Genomic DNA, 14,668 nt, shown 5'->3' with positions numbered 1-14,668 from the left:
TATAAACTTATAAAGATGTATAAAAATAAGTAAACAGTGCTCTGAAATCACATAAAACTTGGTTTCCTTAGGAAATTTATGAGTAGTAGTTATTCACCCTGCACCAAGGTCAGTGAACTATGCTAAAATAGAAAGTCTTCAGTGGCAAAATAGCATTTGAGATCTTTCAAAATGACATTTTAACATCTTAAGCCTGTGAATCCTGAATCTGTAAACCTCTTTGGTCCAGTGCATGGACCCAGTTCAAGTGGAAACAAACTGTTTTCATGTTGGCTTTTTTAGAGCATTACTAATAGTTCAGGAATTAGCCAGTTTATAAACTGTCCTATTCCCAAGTGTATTTCTAGTGCATTTTATGCTCCTATGAGCTTTCATTGTTGTTTACTGTAATAAATAGACATCTCTCCATCCTCATATACTTGGTCTTTTGAAGAACACTGCAGCAACCCTCCTCTGGGGAGGAGTGGCATATTATGCATGAGGTTGTCCGTGAGCAGTGAGGTCTGAGAAGGTCCTGAAGTAAGCAGTGCATCATCAGAGCTCCCGGCTGACCTGTGGCTGCGAGAGGCTTCAGAGCCGGGAGTGAGATTTTATCACATGAACTTTAAAAGAGTAAAGCCAAATATTTTCTTATCAAACCAAAGTAGACTAATTTTCAGTATATATGAAATGATGTCCACTGATGACGGTAAGTAGTTTCATTTTCTAGTGTGTCTTTTCTCTTTTTTTCTTTTTTCTCCCCTCGGTTTATGTGGGTCATTTTACAACAGGATGCTTAAAGGGCATGAAAGTTGCAGAGTTTGGTTTAAGTTAAGAATAAGATTCACATTATTTTTCAACTTTAACATTAAAATATGTGCTCTATTTATGGTTTCTGCTTCTTCCAGGAGGCTGTTTCTGGGTTAGCAAAATACAAGTTTAATAGTTCTCTTTCTCTGACTCATTCTTACTAACATTAGAAATTTGAAAATTTAGTCACTGACGGGAGGATGCAGAGAAAGAAAATCAGAGTTTTCTCTTTTTTTCTTTCATTTCTGGTGTGAACAAAGCTAAGAAATATTTGCTACTAAACGTTTTCAAGTACTACTGCACAGAATACTGTTCTGTTCAAGCAAACAAATCATCCACCATCCCAGTCTTCTTGTTTTAGCAGAGTTCAGAAGAGTGAATATTACCTGCTTTTCAATATGAGATAGCAAATAGAGACAGGCATGGAAGTATTTTTGTTGTTGTTAGTGGTATTCAGCCATCGTTTTTCTCCTCCAATATTCTGGAGTGTATTAATGAAAAATTGATTCTTTCAAAGAGGAATGAAACTCTATGTGGTAGAAATGTAATCATGTGACAGGAAATTTCTGCTAAAAATATTTTTTAAAACTGAGATGGGTTTAATTCTGTGATGCTATTTTCCCACTGTCTGCATGGATCTATTAACCTTCCTGAGGAATGTCTACACTGCTGTCTACACTGTTAAATAAAATGAACTGAACCTTAAAACAGGTAGTCTTCATAGTTTATCAGGATTCTTTTCCTTGCGGTGTCACTTTTTCCTTCTTTAGGCCTTGGGGGGGTGGAGGGGCAGGGGGGAGGGAGTTGCACCGAGTATGGAAGTCCAAGGGTGGGGCTGGTCACAGTTCTGCAGCCGGGAAGCTGAAGCTCCCTCCTGCAGCTGCACAGTCTTGGCTGGCTCTTTTCCCAGGTTCTAGTAGTTGCTAGAGATTGAGTAACCCACTTCATGTCTGCCTTGGCTCCCTCCATTATCTAGGAAGAAGCCTCAGTTCCTTTGCAGAGGTTCTACTCTTCTTGCATAAAGTTTAAAGTTTTTGTGATCTCCACATGGTTTACCATCACACTCTAAACATGATTTTTTTTTTTTTTTTAAAGCAGCAAAAGGGAAGTATTTCCTTTCTTGGTTAGTGAATTCTTTCTTTCTCTGACACAACATCTGTTTCTTCTCATTACACCTTCAAATAGTTAAGGATCATTGGAGAGAAGTGCTACTCGAATTTTCTGCTCTAATGGACAACTCCCTATAGTGAGGGGCCACTATAAGTGTGAGTTTTAGAAGTTCCTTTTATGGTTTTTAAACTGAAAAGACAATAATGTAGTGCTTCCTGCCCACACCACTGGTTATTTTATTGCTATTAAGTTGTTCAAGAAAAAATTTGAGTATGTGCATTTAGTGTACATATTATTTGTAAAAGTTTTATCTTTTTTTAATGACTTGAAACTTTCCTTTTTAAAAACTTTTGCTTGTAGACAAACACATGAAAACTGAAGAGAAAAATGGAACATGAAGAATGATTCAATGGGAAGTATTTGTCAATCTTTGCAGGAATGATAATATGGTTTTCATTCAAATGATATGTAAATTAAATTATAATTCAAGATTAAGACTTAAACCTGTACCCCAGTGTTCATCACAACACTGTTTACAATAGCCAGGACATGGAAGCAACCTAGGTGTAAACTGACAGATGAATGGATAAAGAAGTTTGGAATATTAGTCAGCCATTAAAAGGAACTGATGAGGTGGATGAACTTAGAGTGTATTATACAGAGTGAAGTCAGAAAGTTCTAATGAGGCGGATGAACCTAAGAGCCTGTTATACAGAGTGAAGTCTATTAAAAGAAAGAGAAAGACAAATATCATATATTAGTGCATATGTATGGAATCTAGAAAGATGGTACTGAAGAACTCATCTGTAGGGGAGTAGTAGAGATGCAGACAGAGAGAAAGAGTTGTGGACAGGGTGGGACGAATTGAGAGAGTAGCATTGGAACATATACATTACCATATGTAAAATTAGATAGCCAGTGGAAGCTTCCTGTAATATACAGAGAGCTCAAATCTGGTGCTCTGTGACAACCCAGAAGGGTTGGATGGGGTAGAAGGTGGGAGGGAGGTTCAAGAGAGAGAGAATATACATATACCTATGGCTGTTATATTCATGTTAATATATGGCAGAAACAAACACAATCCTCCAATTAAAAATAAATAAGTTAAAAAAATAAAAAGGGAGATAGGAGTCAAAGTCTGAGGGTCTTGATAAGGGTCAGATTTGGGGTGTAGGTTGGGGGATATAGAACTGGGACTCCTGGCAGTGGCAGCGCTATGTGGGGACCAAAACACTTTGTGAAAAACCACTTAATGTTGTGACAGGCTTTTTTGTTTTGTAAGGGTAAAGCTACAATTCTGAGGTGGCGGTAGTAGGGAAATGGTTTGAGGGGAGTGGGAAGGGAGCTGGCTCAGAAACATAGCCAAGATCTAACATTAGGGAGAAAAAGCATTTACTAAATAACACAACGGAGAAGGCGATGGCACCCCACTCCAGTACTCTTGCCTGGAAAATCCCATGGATGGAGGAGCCTGATGGGCGCAGTCCATGGGGTCGTGAAGAGTCGGACACGACTGAGCGACTTCACTTTCACTTTTCACTTTCATGCATTGGAGAAGGAAATGGCAACCCACTCCAATGTTCTTGCCTGGAGAATCCCAGGGACGGGGGAGCCTGGTGGGCTGCCATCTATGGGGTCACACAGAATCGGACAGGACTGAAGCGACTTAGCAGTAGCAAATAACACAAATTGTTGTCTTCTCTCTATGTCTCACTAACTGATATTTCTACCATTTGATGGACTGTCTCTCACTTTCAAACTACTTCCTCTATGTTAACAAATTTTAATTAAGAAAAAGCAGCAAAAAAAAAAAGAAAAAGCAGCACTTTGGGGCAGTAAGTACTGAGAAAGCATGAGCTTTCCTTGTTCCTCCCTCTATTCCCCCAAATATGGTATTAAGGTGAAGTCTACAAAGCTTGATAGCCTGCCAGGGCTAAGCAGAAAGAGGGCTTAATCAGTAAGCTAGAAGAAGCCAGCTAATATTTTACCTTGTGTCCTCCTCATCCTTTTTTGTTTGCTTTTTAATTGTAATTTCTCTTTGTTATTTCCTAGTCTTCAGCAGAAACTGGGAGAATTAGAGGAGGTGGCTGTATCCATGTTTTTTAGAAAATTAATATGGGGACAGCAAAAGACCTTTCGAGAAGTAGTTTACAATGTTAAGAAGCAATTAACAAAGCATAATAGACATTCTTTGTGTGTAGGTGTTGCTTGTCATATGTCAAGCAGTATACTTCCCATTTCTTTAATCCCCATAGCAGCACTATATGAGACTGGCATTGTGATTATATCTATTTTATAAACAAGGAAAGTGGTGCTTAGGCAGGTTGAGAAATTTGTTCAAGATCACATGGCTAACGTGATGGAACCAGGAGGCAAATCAGAATTTCATGCTACAGCTCATCCTCTTAGCTCCTGTGCTACTGGGCCAGGAGTTTGAGGCAACAAGCAACAACCAGGGAGGGTTTGAGGAAGTTTCCCCAGGAGGACTCCAAAACGTAGGGAGAAAGGGAACTTTTTGCTTTTATGCAGAATGAGAACTTATGTGTTAAAGAGGAGTGTTGGGCTCTTCAAGAGCTAGGAACCTGGACACATTTGAGTTTAAGACAGACATCAGAAAAATACCTTTAATTTTCTTATGGAACCTATGAAAGTGAAAGTGTTGGTTGCTCAGTCATGTCTGACTCTTTGTGACCTCATAGATGTTGCCTTGCTAGGCTCTTCTGTTCATGGAATTCTCCAGGCAGCAATGCTGGAGTGGGCGGTCATGCCCTTCTCCAAGGGATCCTGCCAACCCAGGGATCAAACCTGGATCTCCTGCATTGCAGATGGATTCTTTATCATCTAAGCCACCAGGCAAGCCCCATGGAACCTATATTCACCTTTTATTCAACATAAACTTGTGAGGAGAGTTTCGGGGGAGAGGGAGAATGTTTTGAGTTTGATGCTTACTGCTAATAGAGCAAATGGACTTAACTAATGTAAAACATTTTTAGCAAATATACAATTTTCTGATGTATTTAGTTGTAGCAGATATTTCTCATATTCTGGGTATTATAATCCCAGAATATAAAATTATAATTATATTTCTATATGTAATTATGTTACTCTATATATAGACTATATATAATTATATGCAGAATATTAATATACAGAATATATAATTATATTATAATTCCAACATCTCCTGGAGTAATATTAATATAACCAGCTTGGAAAAGACTAGGATTAAAAATAAATTCTCTACCCCACTTAGAACTCCCTAAAATCCAGTCTACAGATAGGCTGGCGTAGATCTAGTGAGGTACAGTTGTCCCTAGGTATCTGCAGGGGACTTCCTGCAAATACCAAAATCCAGGGATACGCAAGTCCCTTATATCAAAAGGCATAGTACAATCAGCACCCAGGACGCACAGCTTCTGTGTTCTAGGATACAGACAGCTGGACTGTACTTTCACTCTGTTTCTCAGTTTATCTGAGTATCTGTCTCTTCTTGAGGGAGATTTTCATTTCTTCCACTTTCAGCTGCATAAAACTGAGTATTATCTCTACTTGAGGTGAGATTTCATTTGTTTTGCTTTTAGCTGTTTCAGAAAAGACTGTGTTAATTCAAGCACTGAAATAAAGGACTGTGTTAGTTATTCCAACTATCAAATTCAACCAGGTTCAAGTCACTGTGATCTGAAATTGGTGGTAATTTCAATTGGTGGGGTCGTTTTTAAGAAAGAGATTTAAAGTCTTTTTTTATGAAGAGTGTATAACAAGTGTGCAGAAAGTTCGGAAAGTTGAGAGACAAAATCATCTATTGTTTCACCATCCCCAAAGTTCAGTTCGGTTCAATCGCTCAGTCGTGTCTGATTCTTTGTGACCCCAGTCGCCTGCAGCATGACAGGCATCCCTGTCTATCACCATATCCTGGAGCTTGCTCAAACTCATGTCCATCGAGTCAGTGATGCCATCCAACCATCTCATCCTCTGTCATCCCCTTCTCCTCCTGCCTTCAATCTTTCCCAGCATCAGGGTCTTTTGTAGTGAGTCAGCTCTTTGCATCGGGTGGCCAAAGTATTGGAGCTTCAGCTTCACCATCAGTCCTTCCAATGAATATTCAGGACTGATTTCCTTTAGAATTGACTGGTTTGATCTCCTTGCAATCCAAAGGACTCTCAAGAGTCTTCTCCAATACCGCAGTTGAAAAACATCAATTCTTCCGCGCTTAACTTTCTTTATAGTCCAACTCTCACATCCACACATGACTACTGGAAAAACCATAGCTTTGACTATACGGACATTTGTTGGCAAAGTAATGTCTCTGCTTTTTAATATGCTGTCTAAGTTGGTCATAGTGTTTCTTCCAAGGAGCAAATGTCTTTTAATTTCATGGCTGCAGTCACCATCTGCAGTGATTCTGGAGCCCAAGAAAATAAAGTCTATCACCGTTTCCATTGTTTTCCCATCTATTTTCCATCAAGTGATGGGACCAGAGGCCATGATCTTCGTTTTTTTAATGTTGAGTTTGAAGCCAGCTTTTTCACTCTCCTGTTTCACTTTCATCACAAGGTTCTTTAGTTCCTCTTTGCTTTCTGCCATAAGGGTGGTGTCATCTGCATATCTGAGGTCATTGATGTTTCTCCTGGCAATCTTGATTCCAGCTTTAGTTTCATCCAGCCTGGCGTTTCACATGATGTACTCTGCATATAAGTTAAATGAGCAGTGTGACAATATACAGCCTTGCTGTACTCCTTTCCCAATTTGGAACCAGTCTGTTGTTCCATGTCCAGTTCTAACTGTTGCTTCTTAACCTGCATACAGATTTCTCAGGAGGCAGATAAGGTGGTCTGGTATTCCCATCTCTTTAAGAATTTTCCATAGTTTGTTGTGATCCACACAGTCAAAGGCTTTGGAGTAGTCAATATAAAAATCCCCAGAGTACTTTCATATTAATAGGTATTCAGTGTGCTAGGCCTATTGGTAAGCAGTGGGGGTACATAAGAAAGTACAACAAGTGATGATCTGTGCTCTCTTGGAGCAAATGGACCACCAAACATACAAACAAAAAAATACAAGATGGGAAAATAGGACTGTGTGCATAATGGGCTGTGGGAGCACACGATTTGGGGTGCTCTCAAATTGTAGAATTAAGAAGTCAACTTCATGGAATGGGGAAATATGAGGGAAGGCATATTTAAAGGATTCTAGGCAGAAGGAGGGCTTCCGTTTTGGCTCAGCTGGTAAAGAATCCGCCTGCAATGTGGGAGACCTGGGTTCGATCCCTGGGTTGGGAAGACCCCCTGGAGAAAGGAAAGGCGAAATGTGCAAAGTTTCCAGAAGAGAAACCACAAGGTCTCTCATGTTATGTGACACATAAGCAGTTTGGTATGGCCTCATTTTAGACTGTGGGGAGGAAAGCTGACTGAAGAAGGTACAGATGGTGAAGTTTCCAATTTCATGTCCTGTTTCTGCTTAATGTAAAGATCACTTAATATAAAGTGGGGACAAATGGAATGACAGTATTGCGTGTTTACATGGATTCAAATATGTATAATTGTAACATAATAAAGATAAAAATTTGTTTAAAATTAAGAAAAGAAAGATTTAAACCTGAACAATTTTCCTTAGACACTGGAATACCATTCATTCATAAAATAAAAAGGATTTTTCCTAGATGCCTTACTGCTCTATTAGTCTTCTTTACTCTGTACTATTTCATATATATAAAATCAAAGCTAATTAAAAAAATTATTTTTAAAATTTTACTTTGACTGTGCTGGGTCTTTGTTGCTCCACAGGCTTTTCTCTGGTTGTGGAGAGCAGGGGCTACGCTTTAGTCGCAGCGTGCAGGTTTCTCGTTGTGGTGGCTTCTCTTGCTGTGGAGCAAGGGCTCTACGGTGTGCAGGCCTCAGTAGTTGCAGCACCTGGGCTCTAAGAGCACAGGCTCAGTAGTTGTGGTGGGCTTAGTTGCTCTGCAGCATGTGGGGTCCTCCTGGATCAGGGGTGGAACCCGTGTCTTCTGCATTACCACTGAGCCAGCAGGGAAGTCCAGGAAGCTAATTAAAAAAAAAAAAAAAAAACATTTATTTTTAGTTTGCTGTACTGAGTCTTACTTGTGACATGTGGGATCTAGTTCCCTGATCAGGGATTGAACCTGGACCCCCTGCATGGGGAGCAGAGAGTCTTTGCTACTGGACCACTAGGGAAGCCCACAAATTTTTATTGGTCTGAAATATATTTTTGAAGGTCTTCACTCTGATTTAAATACATTTTCTAACTTATTCCTTCCCACAGTCCCTGTTAAGCCCTGTTCAGATCAGACCCTTCTAAGGATTTTTCCTCTGCTAATTGACCCAAGATCTGTAGTTTTTAAGTCATATCTTGAAGCAGGCCACAGGAAAGTGCCTCTGAGAAGAAAAATAATGTTAGTCATGGAAGCTGGTCATTCTGCATGGTGGTTTTTATAACTTAGCCTGGGGAAAAACTCTCTTTCTTCTCATAAAAAAACCCCTAAACCTTTGTAGCCCAGTTATCTCCATATCATTATGTAGTAACCATTACTTCTTATGCTCAAGCCTAAAACTAGTCTTCTTGAATCTTTTTTTCCCTCTCCCTAGTCTGTCAATCCAGTCTGTCAATCAGTCTTGCTTTGAAAGATATCAAACTTTCCCTTAGATTATTAACCTCTTGAACTCTGTTCTCCGCCCAGCAGCCTGAGTACTCCTTTAAAAACAGAAAGCACTCCATCACTCTTCTTGAAACTAAGACATTCAGAGAATAGTTTGCATGAAGAAAATTGTGGCAAGATGAAGAGAAACTATTTAAGGTATTTTGCTAAGTTCCAAGGGTGTACTCCCTTCCCTTTTTTGTTTTTCTTTTTTTCCCCTCCTCTGTTTAAGACATTTAGCTCTTTGAAATTCTCCCCTTAGGAAAATGATAGGAAAAGAAAGGAGATAGAATAAAATGTAGCAGTTTAGAAATGTTTCCTCTTCAACAGTTCTTGTAAAACTTGATTTGAAAGGGTAGAAAACCAGTAAAAGCAGTGATTGTGCATGACAGGTGTCATGGTATAGGTTAAAAAAAATGTGTGTGTGGAGAATAGAAAAGGAGGGGCAACTGACTGTTCTTTTGACTCAGGGAAATTTCCTCAAAAATGGTGACATTGAAACTAGATTAATGTGTTTAAAGATAGACTATTGAGCTAAGGGAACCGATATGCAAAATCATACAGACATGAAAAGAGGTATAGTGTGTTACAGGAATGGAGAAGATCAGAATGTGGATAGAACATTAGGGGTGCATGACTGTGAGTAGGCAGATATGAAGCCTTTACAGGCTTATGTCTGATGATTAAGGGTCCTGCTTGGAAACAATGGAGAGTTTTTCCTATAGATCTTTCAGTACTATTGTAGAATTTTAAACAAGAGCGTAATAAGATTGGTTTCATCACTGAGTGAATAAACTTTTTCTTTGTAGTTAGACATAACTAAATATGACTTATGTAATACAGTTTTAAAATTCAGAATTAGAGAAATGGTTATATTTGATAAATTGGATTATTTTTCTTCCTAACTTCCTTCCTCTATCAACCAAAAAATACATACAAGGAATAAAAGATAAGCTAGATCAGTATTTGCTTTTTAAGTTTTGCATGACTTGGAACAATCCCCCACAGTGTTAGAAGCTAAACACACAATGCTGTTGTGCTCCTGGTCTAGAATTGTAGCCTGGGGAAAAATATGAGGCCTGCTGGTCTGATTACACAGCCAGGAATAAGGAAAGCAAATATTGACATAAGCTGTTAAGCATTAAAATTTTAGTCAAATGATGTTTATGTTAATATTTGTCTTAAAAGAGTATCAAGATAAAAAGAGTTGGAATAGATCACAGATTGTCACCATGCCCTTTTTGGAAAACCACCTACCTTGTCAGATTTTTTAAAAAACTGTCAGTAATCGAAGTCTGCATCTACCTGTGATCTGTGCCTGAGCAATAAGCACTAGAGCAGTAAAAATTTCTGAACTTAGTTTTCAGAGACCATTAGGCTGGAATGTTTTGGGTGCTGGAAACCAGGTTTAGAGAAATCAAGTTCAGAAAAATAAACCAGAAAAGCAGATACAAAATGAATGAAAATCAAACTAGGTCAGGAAAGATTTGCTTATGAAAAGGATGTATCTTCCCCTTTGTGTAGAGAAATAGTACTCCAGTCTTGGTTGCTGTAATTGACATTGTGAAAAACAATTCTGTTTGGTTTTAGCAACATCCTTGTCAAACCTTATGAAACATTTTGGCCAGTTTGATTTTCGTCTTCTCTCTGGACCTGCAGATAAATTTATTGTGAATAAATGGAAAATAGTTTGGCAGTGGGTAAAAAGGAAGAGGAAAAGCCAAGATTCTGGTTAATTTATAAACCAGACATCTTGAATAAATGAGCTGGCTATAGCTCTTAGGAGAAAAACCATCTTTTGCCCTTCAGGTTCATTTCTTACATCTGTTTTTATTTCTTCAGAGTTTATGAAGTCAAAAAAATTTTTTAATTTTATTATTTTCAGAAGTCTCTTCTTCCATAGCAAAGTTTGCCATACTCTCCATCAGCCAGAAATAATCTCCTTCTGGATTTTCAAGTTAGCTTTTCATGTAAACCCAGCGGGTGTCTTTTTTTTTTTTTTTTCAGTACTGGGTTCTAAAATGAGATAATCTTTATCAACCAGATGTTGAAGAGGGCCTCATGCTCAACACATAAGTTTTGGCTATGACTTACACAGGAGTCAATTGATGCTGCAAGCCTAAACCAGTTTTATTAAAATTTTAGTCTTCATGGAATCCACGTTTTGTGATATAAATTTGGTGGAACTTCAGCTCAACAGCTTAAAATCATGAAATATATTTCATACAGCTTCCACTGAATATACTAATTTGATCCAAGCCTGTTACCAGGACACCAGGAATGGTGGTTCTCAACCTTGATGGCACATTGGAATCACCTTGGAAGCTTTAAAACACACTTATACCTGGGTTCCAACCCCTAGAGTTTGTGATTTCATTGGCTTGGGATTCAGCCAAGGTATTATAGTTTTCTTTTCTAAAGCTCCACAGGTGATTCATGGTTGAGCAGCACTGACCAAAAAGCATGACCTGTTGGCTTATTAATTCACATGCAGTAGATTCCTGGGGAAGATAGTTTTTGTGAAAAATAGGAAGGCAACTGCAACTGAATTACAAGGATGCTGGGCATGTGGGATTTAGACCAATAACAAACCAAAGATTATACCTTGTAACATTGTTAATTTACCAAATACATCCCAGGGTCATCTGTAACCCCAAATGTGCTAGATCAATTGTGCCACCAGTGAGTTTCCTGAAACCTAGAGGTTTTTCCTTGCCTGGGATCACATTGCTAGCTGGGGATGGAACCAAGATTAATTCTGGAAAATGATAGTACGAATGTATTATAACATAGTGCTATAATAATAGTGTCATAATATCATAACAATAGTGTTATAATATCAATAATAGTGTTATCATATAATATCATAACATTTATAGTACTAATTTGTGGTTTGTTGCCTTGATTATTTAGGTCAAGTTCTCCAAACCTTTTCTGTAAAGGGCCAGATAATAAATATTTTGGGCTGTGCAGGCCATATGGTTTCTGTTATAGATACTTAACTCTGTCAACCTAGCAAAAAGCATCATAGACAGTATACACAAGAAGGAGTGTGGCTGTATTCCAATAAAACTTTATTAACTCTTAACTTTTACTTCCAACCCACAGTTTTAATCAGTCTTCAGGTAGGGAAAAATGTTGGCCTGTATTCCATTTATGAAGAAGAAATACACTTTAGGCCTTTGAAGTCTGTAGCAAGTTGTGATTGCTGGATTTAGTAGAATTTTTGAATGGAATAGAGACCTGATTCCCTGAGGTCATTTATTATTATCTTAATTTCTTAGAGTAGATACCAAGACTTTATTTAAAAACTCAAAATATTTCTTAAACTTGGTCTTGTGACAAATAGGGGGTCATTAATGATTTAAAGGGTATGTTTAGTTTCTCAGATCAATATTTCACTTCATTTGGATTTAAGATCACTGTAGTGCTTGTATGTCGTTAATGGAATCTTTGGCTAAGCAGATTGAATACTAATGAGTCCTCATAGCCCCGAAAATACTGGAAATACAGCTCCAAATCATGAGCTTATTTCCAGTGCAAAATACAAACAAGCCTGACAGCAGGGCCATGAGTTGTAGAGGAAAGAACACTGACCTCGGAATCAAAAACCTTGTTGTGACTCTTGGATTTATCACTGTTTACTAACCTTACTTTCTTCAACCATAATATGCAGATATCTGTCCTACATACGTTTTATGGATGCTGAAGGTGAAGACTGCTGTTACTTTTCACATGATATGACATATGTGGAAGTGCCTTATTGCCTTACTTTCTTCAACCATAATATGCAGATATCTGTCCTACATACGTTTTATGGATGCTGAAGGTGAAGACTGCTGTTACTTTTCACATGGTATGACATATGTGGAAGTGCCTTATTGAAGAGGCCTGGGTCAGGTTTAGCAGAAGCGACAGCTGTGTAGCTGAAAGCTAAGCAAGACTAGACTAGCATGGAGTGAGCCTAAGGGACTCTACCTATTGGTTTCCAGAGGGAATATCTAAGAGTCTACTAAAGAGACTTATCCTAGAGCAAAGATAAGGGAAATCAAAAGACTGAAGAACAAGTAAGGAGGTGGTTCAAAGCTGGGAAAAGGGAAGTCTGGGAGTCTGTCTATGTTCAGTGACTCCAACTAAGATTCTCACTCTTGCATTTTTCTTAATCTAGTATTTTTTTTTTTTTTTTTTTAATGTCTTGGGTATTTGGAAGCTCCTGGCTGCACAGTATTCGTTGAAATAGAGGCACAGAGTCAGGGCTAATAGCTATACTATAACAGATGTAATCACTTTGTTACTTGCTGAGTGAAAACCAAAAGATAATCAGCTAGAGTCCCTGCCCAGAAGGTACTTACGAACTATATGTAGATATGACATCTATCACCAGCCTAGTCACTTAACACCACCTCAGTTGACTCATCTTTGTCATGGACACTAAAATGCCTTGTTGTTGTTTAGTTGCTAAGTTGTATCCAGCTCTTTTGCCAGTCCATGGACTGTAGCCCTCCAGGCTCCTCTGTCCATGGGATTTCCCAGGCAAAAATACTGGAATGGCTTGCCATTTCCTTCTTCAGGGGATCTTCCCCACCCAGGGATTGAACTAAGTGTTTACTAAATAGTGTGCATTTGTCTGCTGGGCTGTGGGATTTTGTAGGTGAGAGGAAGAGAGATGGAGAGAATGGAAAGGAAGTAGAAGTAGAATGGCAGAATTACACAATGTCATTTCATCTGATTTTTTTTTAAAGCTGAAGGCTACTCCAGTTTTAGATTCCATGTGCAGGACTCAAGCATCCTGGATCTGACCCTAATGCTGCTTTTGTGGTCAGCACATTGTGGGATTGTGCAGCATTGAAGCTGGGGACAGTAGGGTCATGTCTAAAAGCCAAGGCCAGGCTGGAGTTTCAGTTCATAATTTGAGAGTTATGGTCATGTGAGCAGCCAAAAGGATTATCAGGAAGTCAGGAGCAGTGGAGTTAGGAAAATATGGGAAGTAGCCTGAACAATAGTTGTTAGAACTGGAGGAGTCCCTGGGGTAATTTGTCCCAAAATGTGTTCTAAGCGCCACGAGATTTTCACTTGTAATAAATGATAAAAATGTTTCCTGGACATATACTGGGTTCACAGTTAAACAGGTTTTTGCTTTCGTTTTTTACTGTAGGGCTCTTGATGCCTCAATATGCCTATTGGTATCATGAGTCTGCAAGATAAAACTGTCAAATTTGGCAAGTCACAAATATTTCATATAGAATCATGATTAGTTGGTTGGTTGTGGTGGAGTGGTAGGGGGGGAATTGAGAGATCTTTTTCACAGGACACACTTTGGTGAAAGTTTTCCTAGGACATGTGACACCTCCTGTGAAGACTGCTGTCACTTTTCACCTGGGCTCTTCAATGGACTTCTGTGAGCCCTGTGGAGTCCTGAAGGAACCCACAAACACCCAGAAACTTGGCCTTGCTCTCCATAAGTGCATTTTCCCTCCCTCCAGCCTAATCCCTTGACTGATATTTGTTATTGATAAAATTAAGGAAATCAGCCCTTCCGAAGAAAGACAAGTGATTAACCCATAATTACTGGGACCAAAAAAAAAAAAAACCCAGATCAGAGTCTCTTTTAACTGACCTTGCATGGGGCAAATAGGCTTTTCCTTCCCCTTTACCTTAACAAGCATTGAAATGATATTTTAAAGAAAATTTCAGAGGGAATATATCTGGAAAGTTTAACAATGAGATTGGACAATGAGGCAGGTGGAGTGTTAAGATTGGCCAAACCTAATGAGTGAACAGGGCAGACTGTTCTTCCTGCACAGTCTCACAGACTCCTAAAATATTGCATGCAGAACTCTAATCTTCTTGCATTCTTAAAGTGAAAGGCACTGTTTCCCTGACAGTTAGTCAGGAGCCTAAGTAAGTGTTGTCCTTTCCTCCTCTCTGTCCCTCCCTTCTTAAGTCAGTCCCTTACTAATTCTCTCCTTTCCATCCTCTGCCATTGCTGATAGGGTAAATGGTCCAGTTGCCTCCTAATGGCAGTTAGCAAAGGGATGGGGGCAAGGGGACTGACACCTATGGAACTATGCATATCTCTTTCAAAATTAGCCAAGGGTAAGAATTATGTCTTATTTG

At 38.9% G+C, this 14,668-nt stretch overlaps 1 protein-coding gene across 8 annotated transcripts in view; it reads left to right on the top strand.

The window, feature by feature from the left end:
• The window catches only part of FGD4 (FYVE, RhoGEF and PH domain containing 4), a 234,487-nt gene that overhangs the window by 127,900 nt on the left and 91,919 nt on the right, over positions 1-14,668 (top strand). Inside the window, exon 1 of one of the 8 annotated variants that reach the window (XM_086401415.1) lies at positions 384-688. The exons of 5 other annotated variants lie outside the window; for them this stretch is intronic. In XM_086401415.1, coding sequence (XP_086257541.1) covers positions 598-688 — 91 coding nt within the window. In that variant the 5' untranslated portion in view covers positions 384-597. Of the gene's footprint in view, positions 1-383; positions 693-12,232; positions 12,408-14,668 lie in introns of those variants that run through there. 2 more of the 8 variants (XM_086401417.1, XM_086401414.1) reach the window with 2 other exon arrangements.

This window comes from Bos grunniens, chromosome 5, assembly GCF_055505025.1.
Source record: "Bos grunniens cultivar Pamir isolate PY7600 chromosome 5, Bosgru_T2T1.0, whole genome shotgun sequence".
Taxonomy (NCBI): domain Eukaryota; kingdom Metazoa; phylum Chordata; class Mammalia; order Artiodactyla; family Bovidae; genus Bos; species Bos grunniens.
This window is presented reverse-complemented; position numbering and strand designations above follow the sequence as displayed.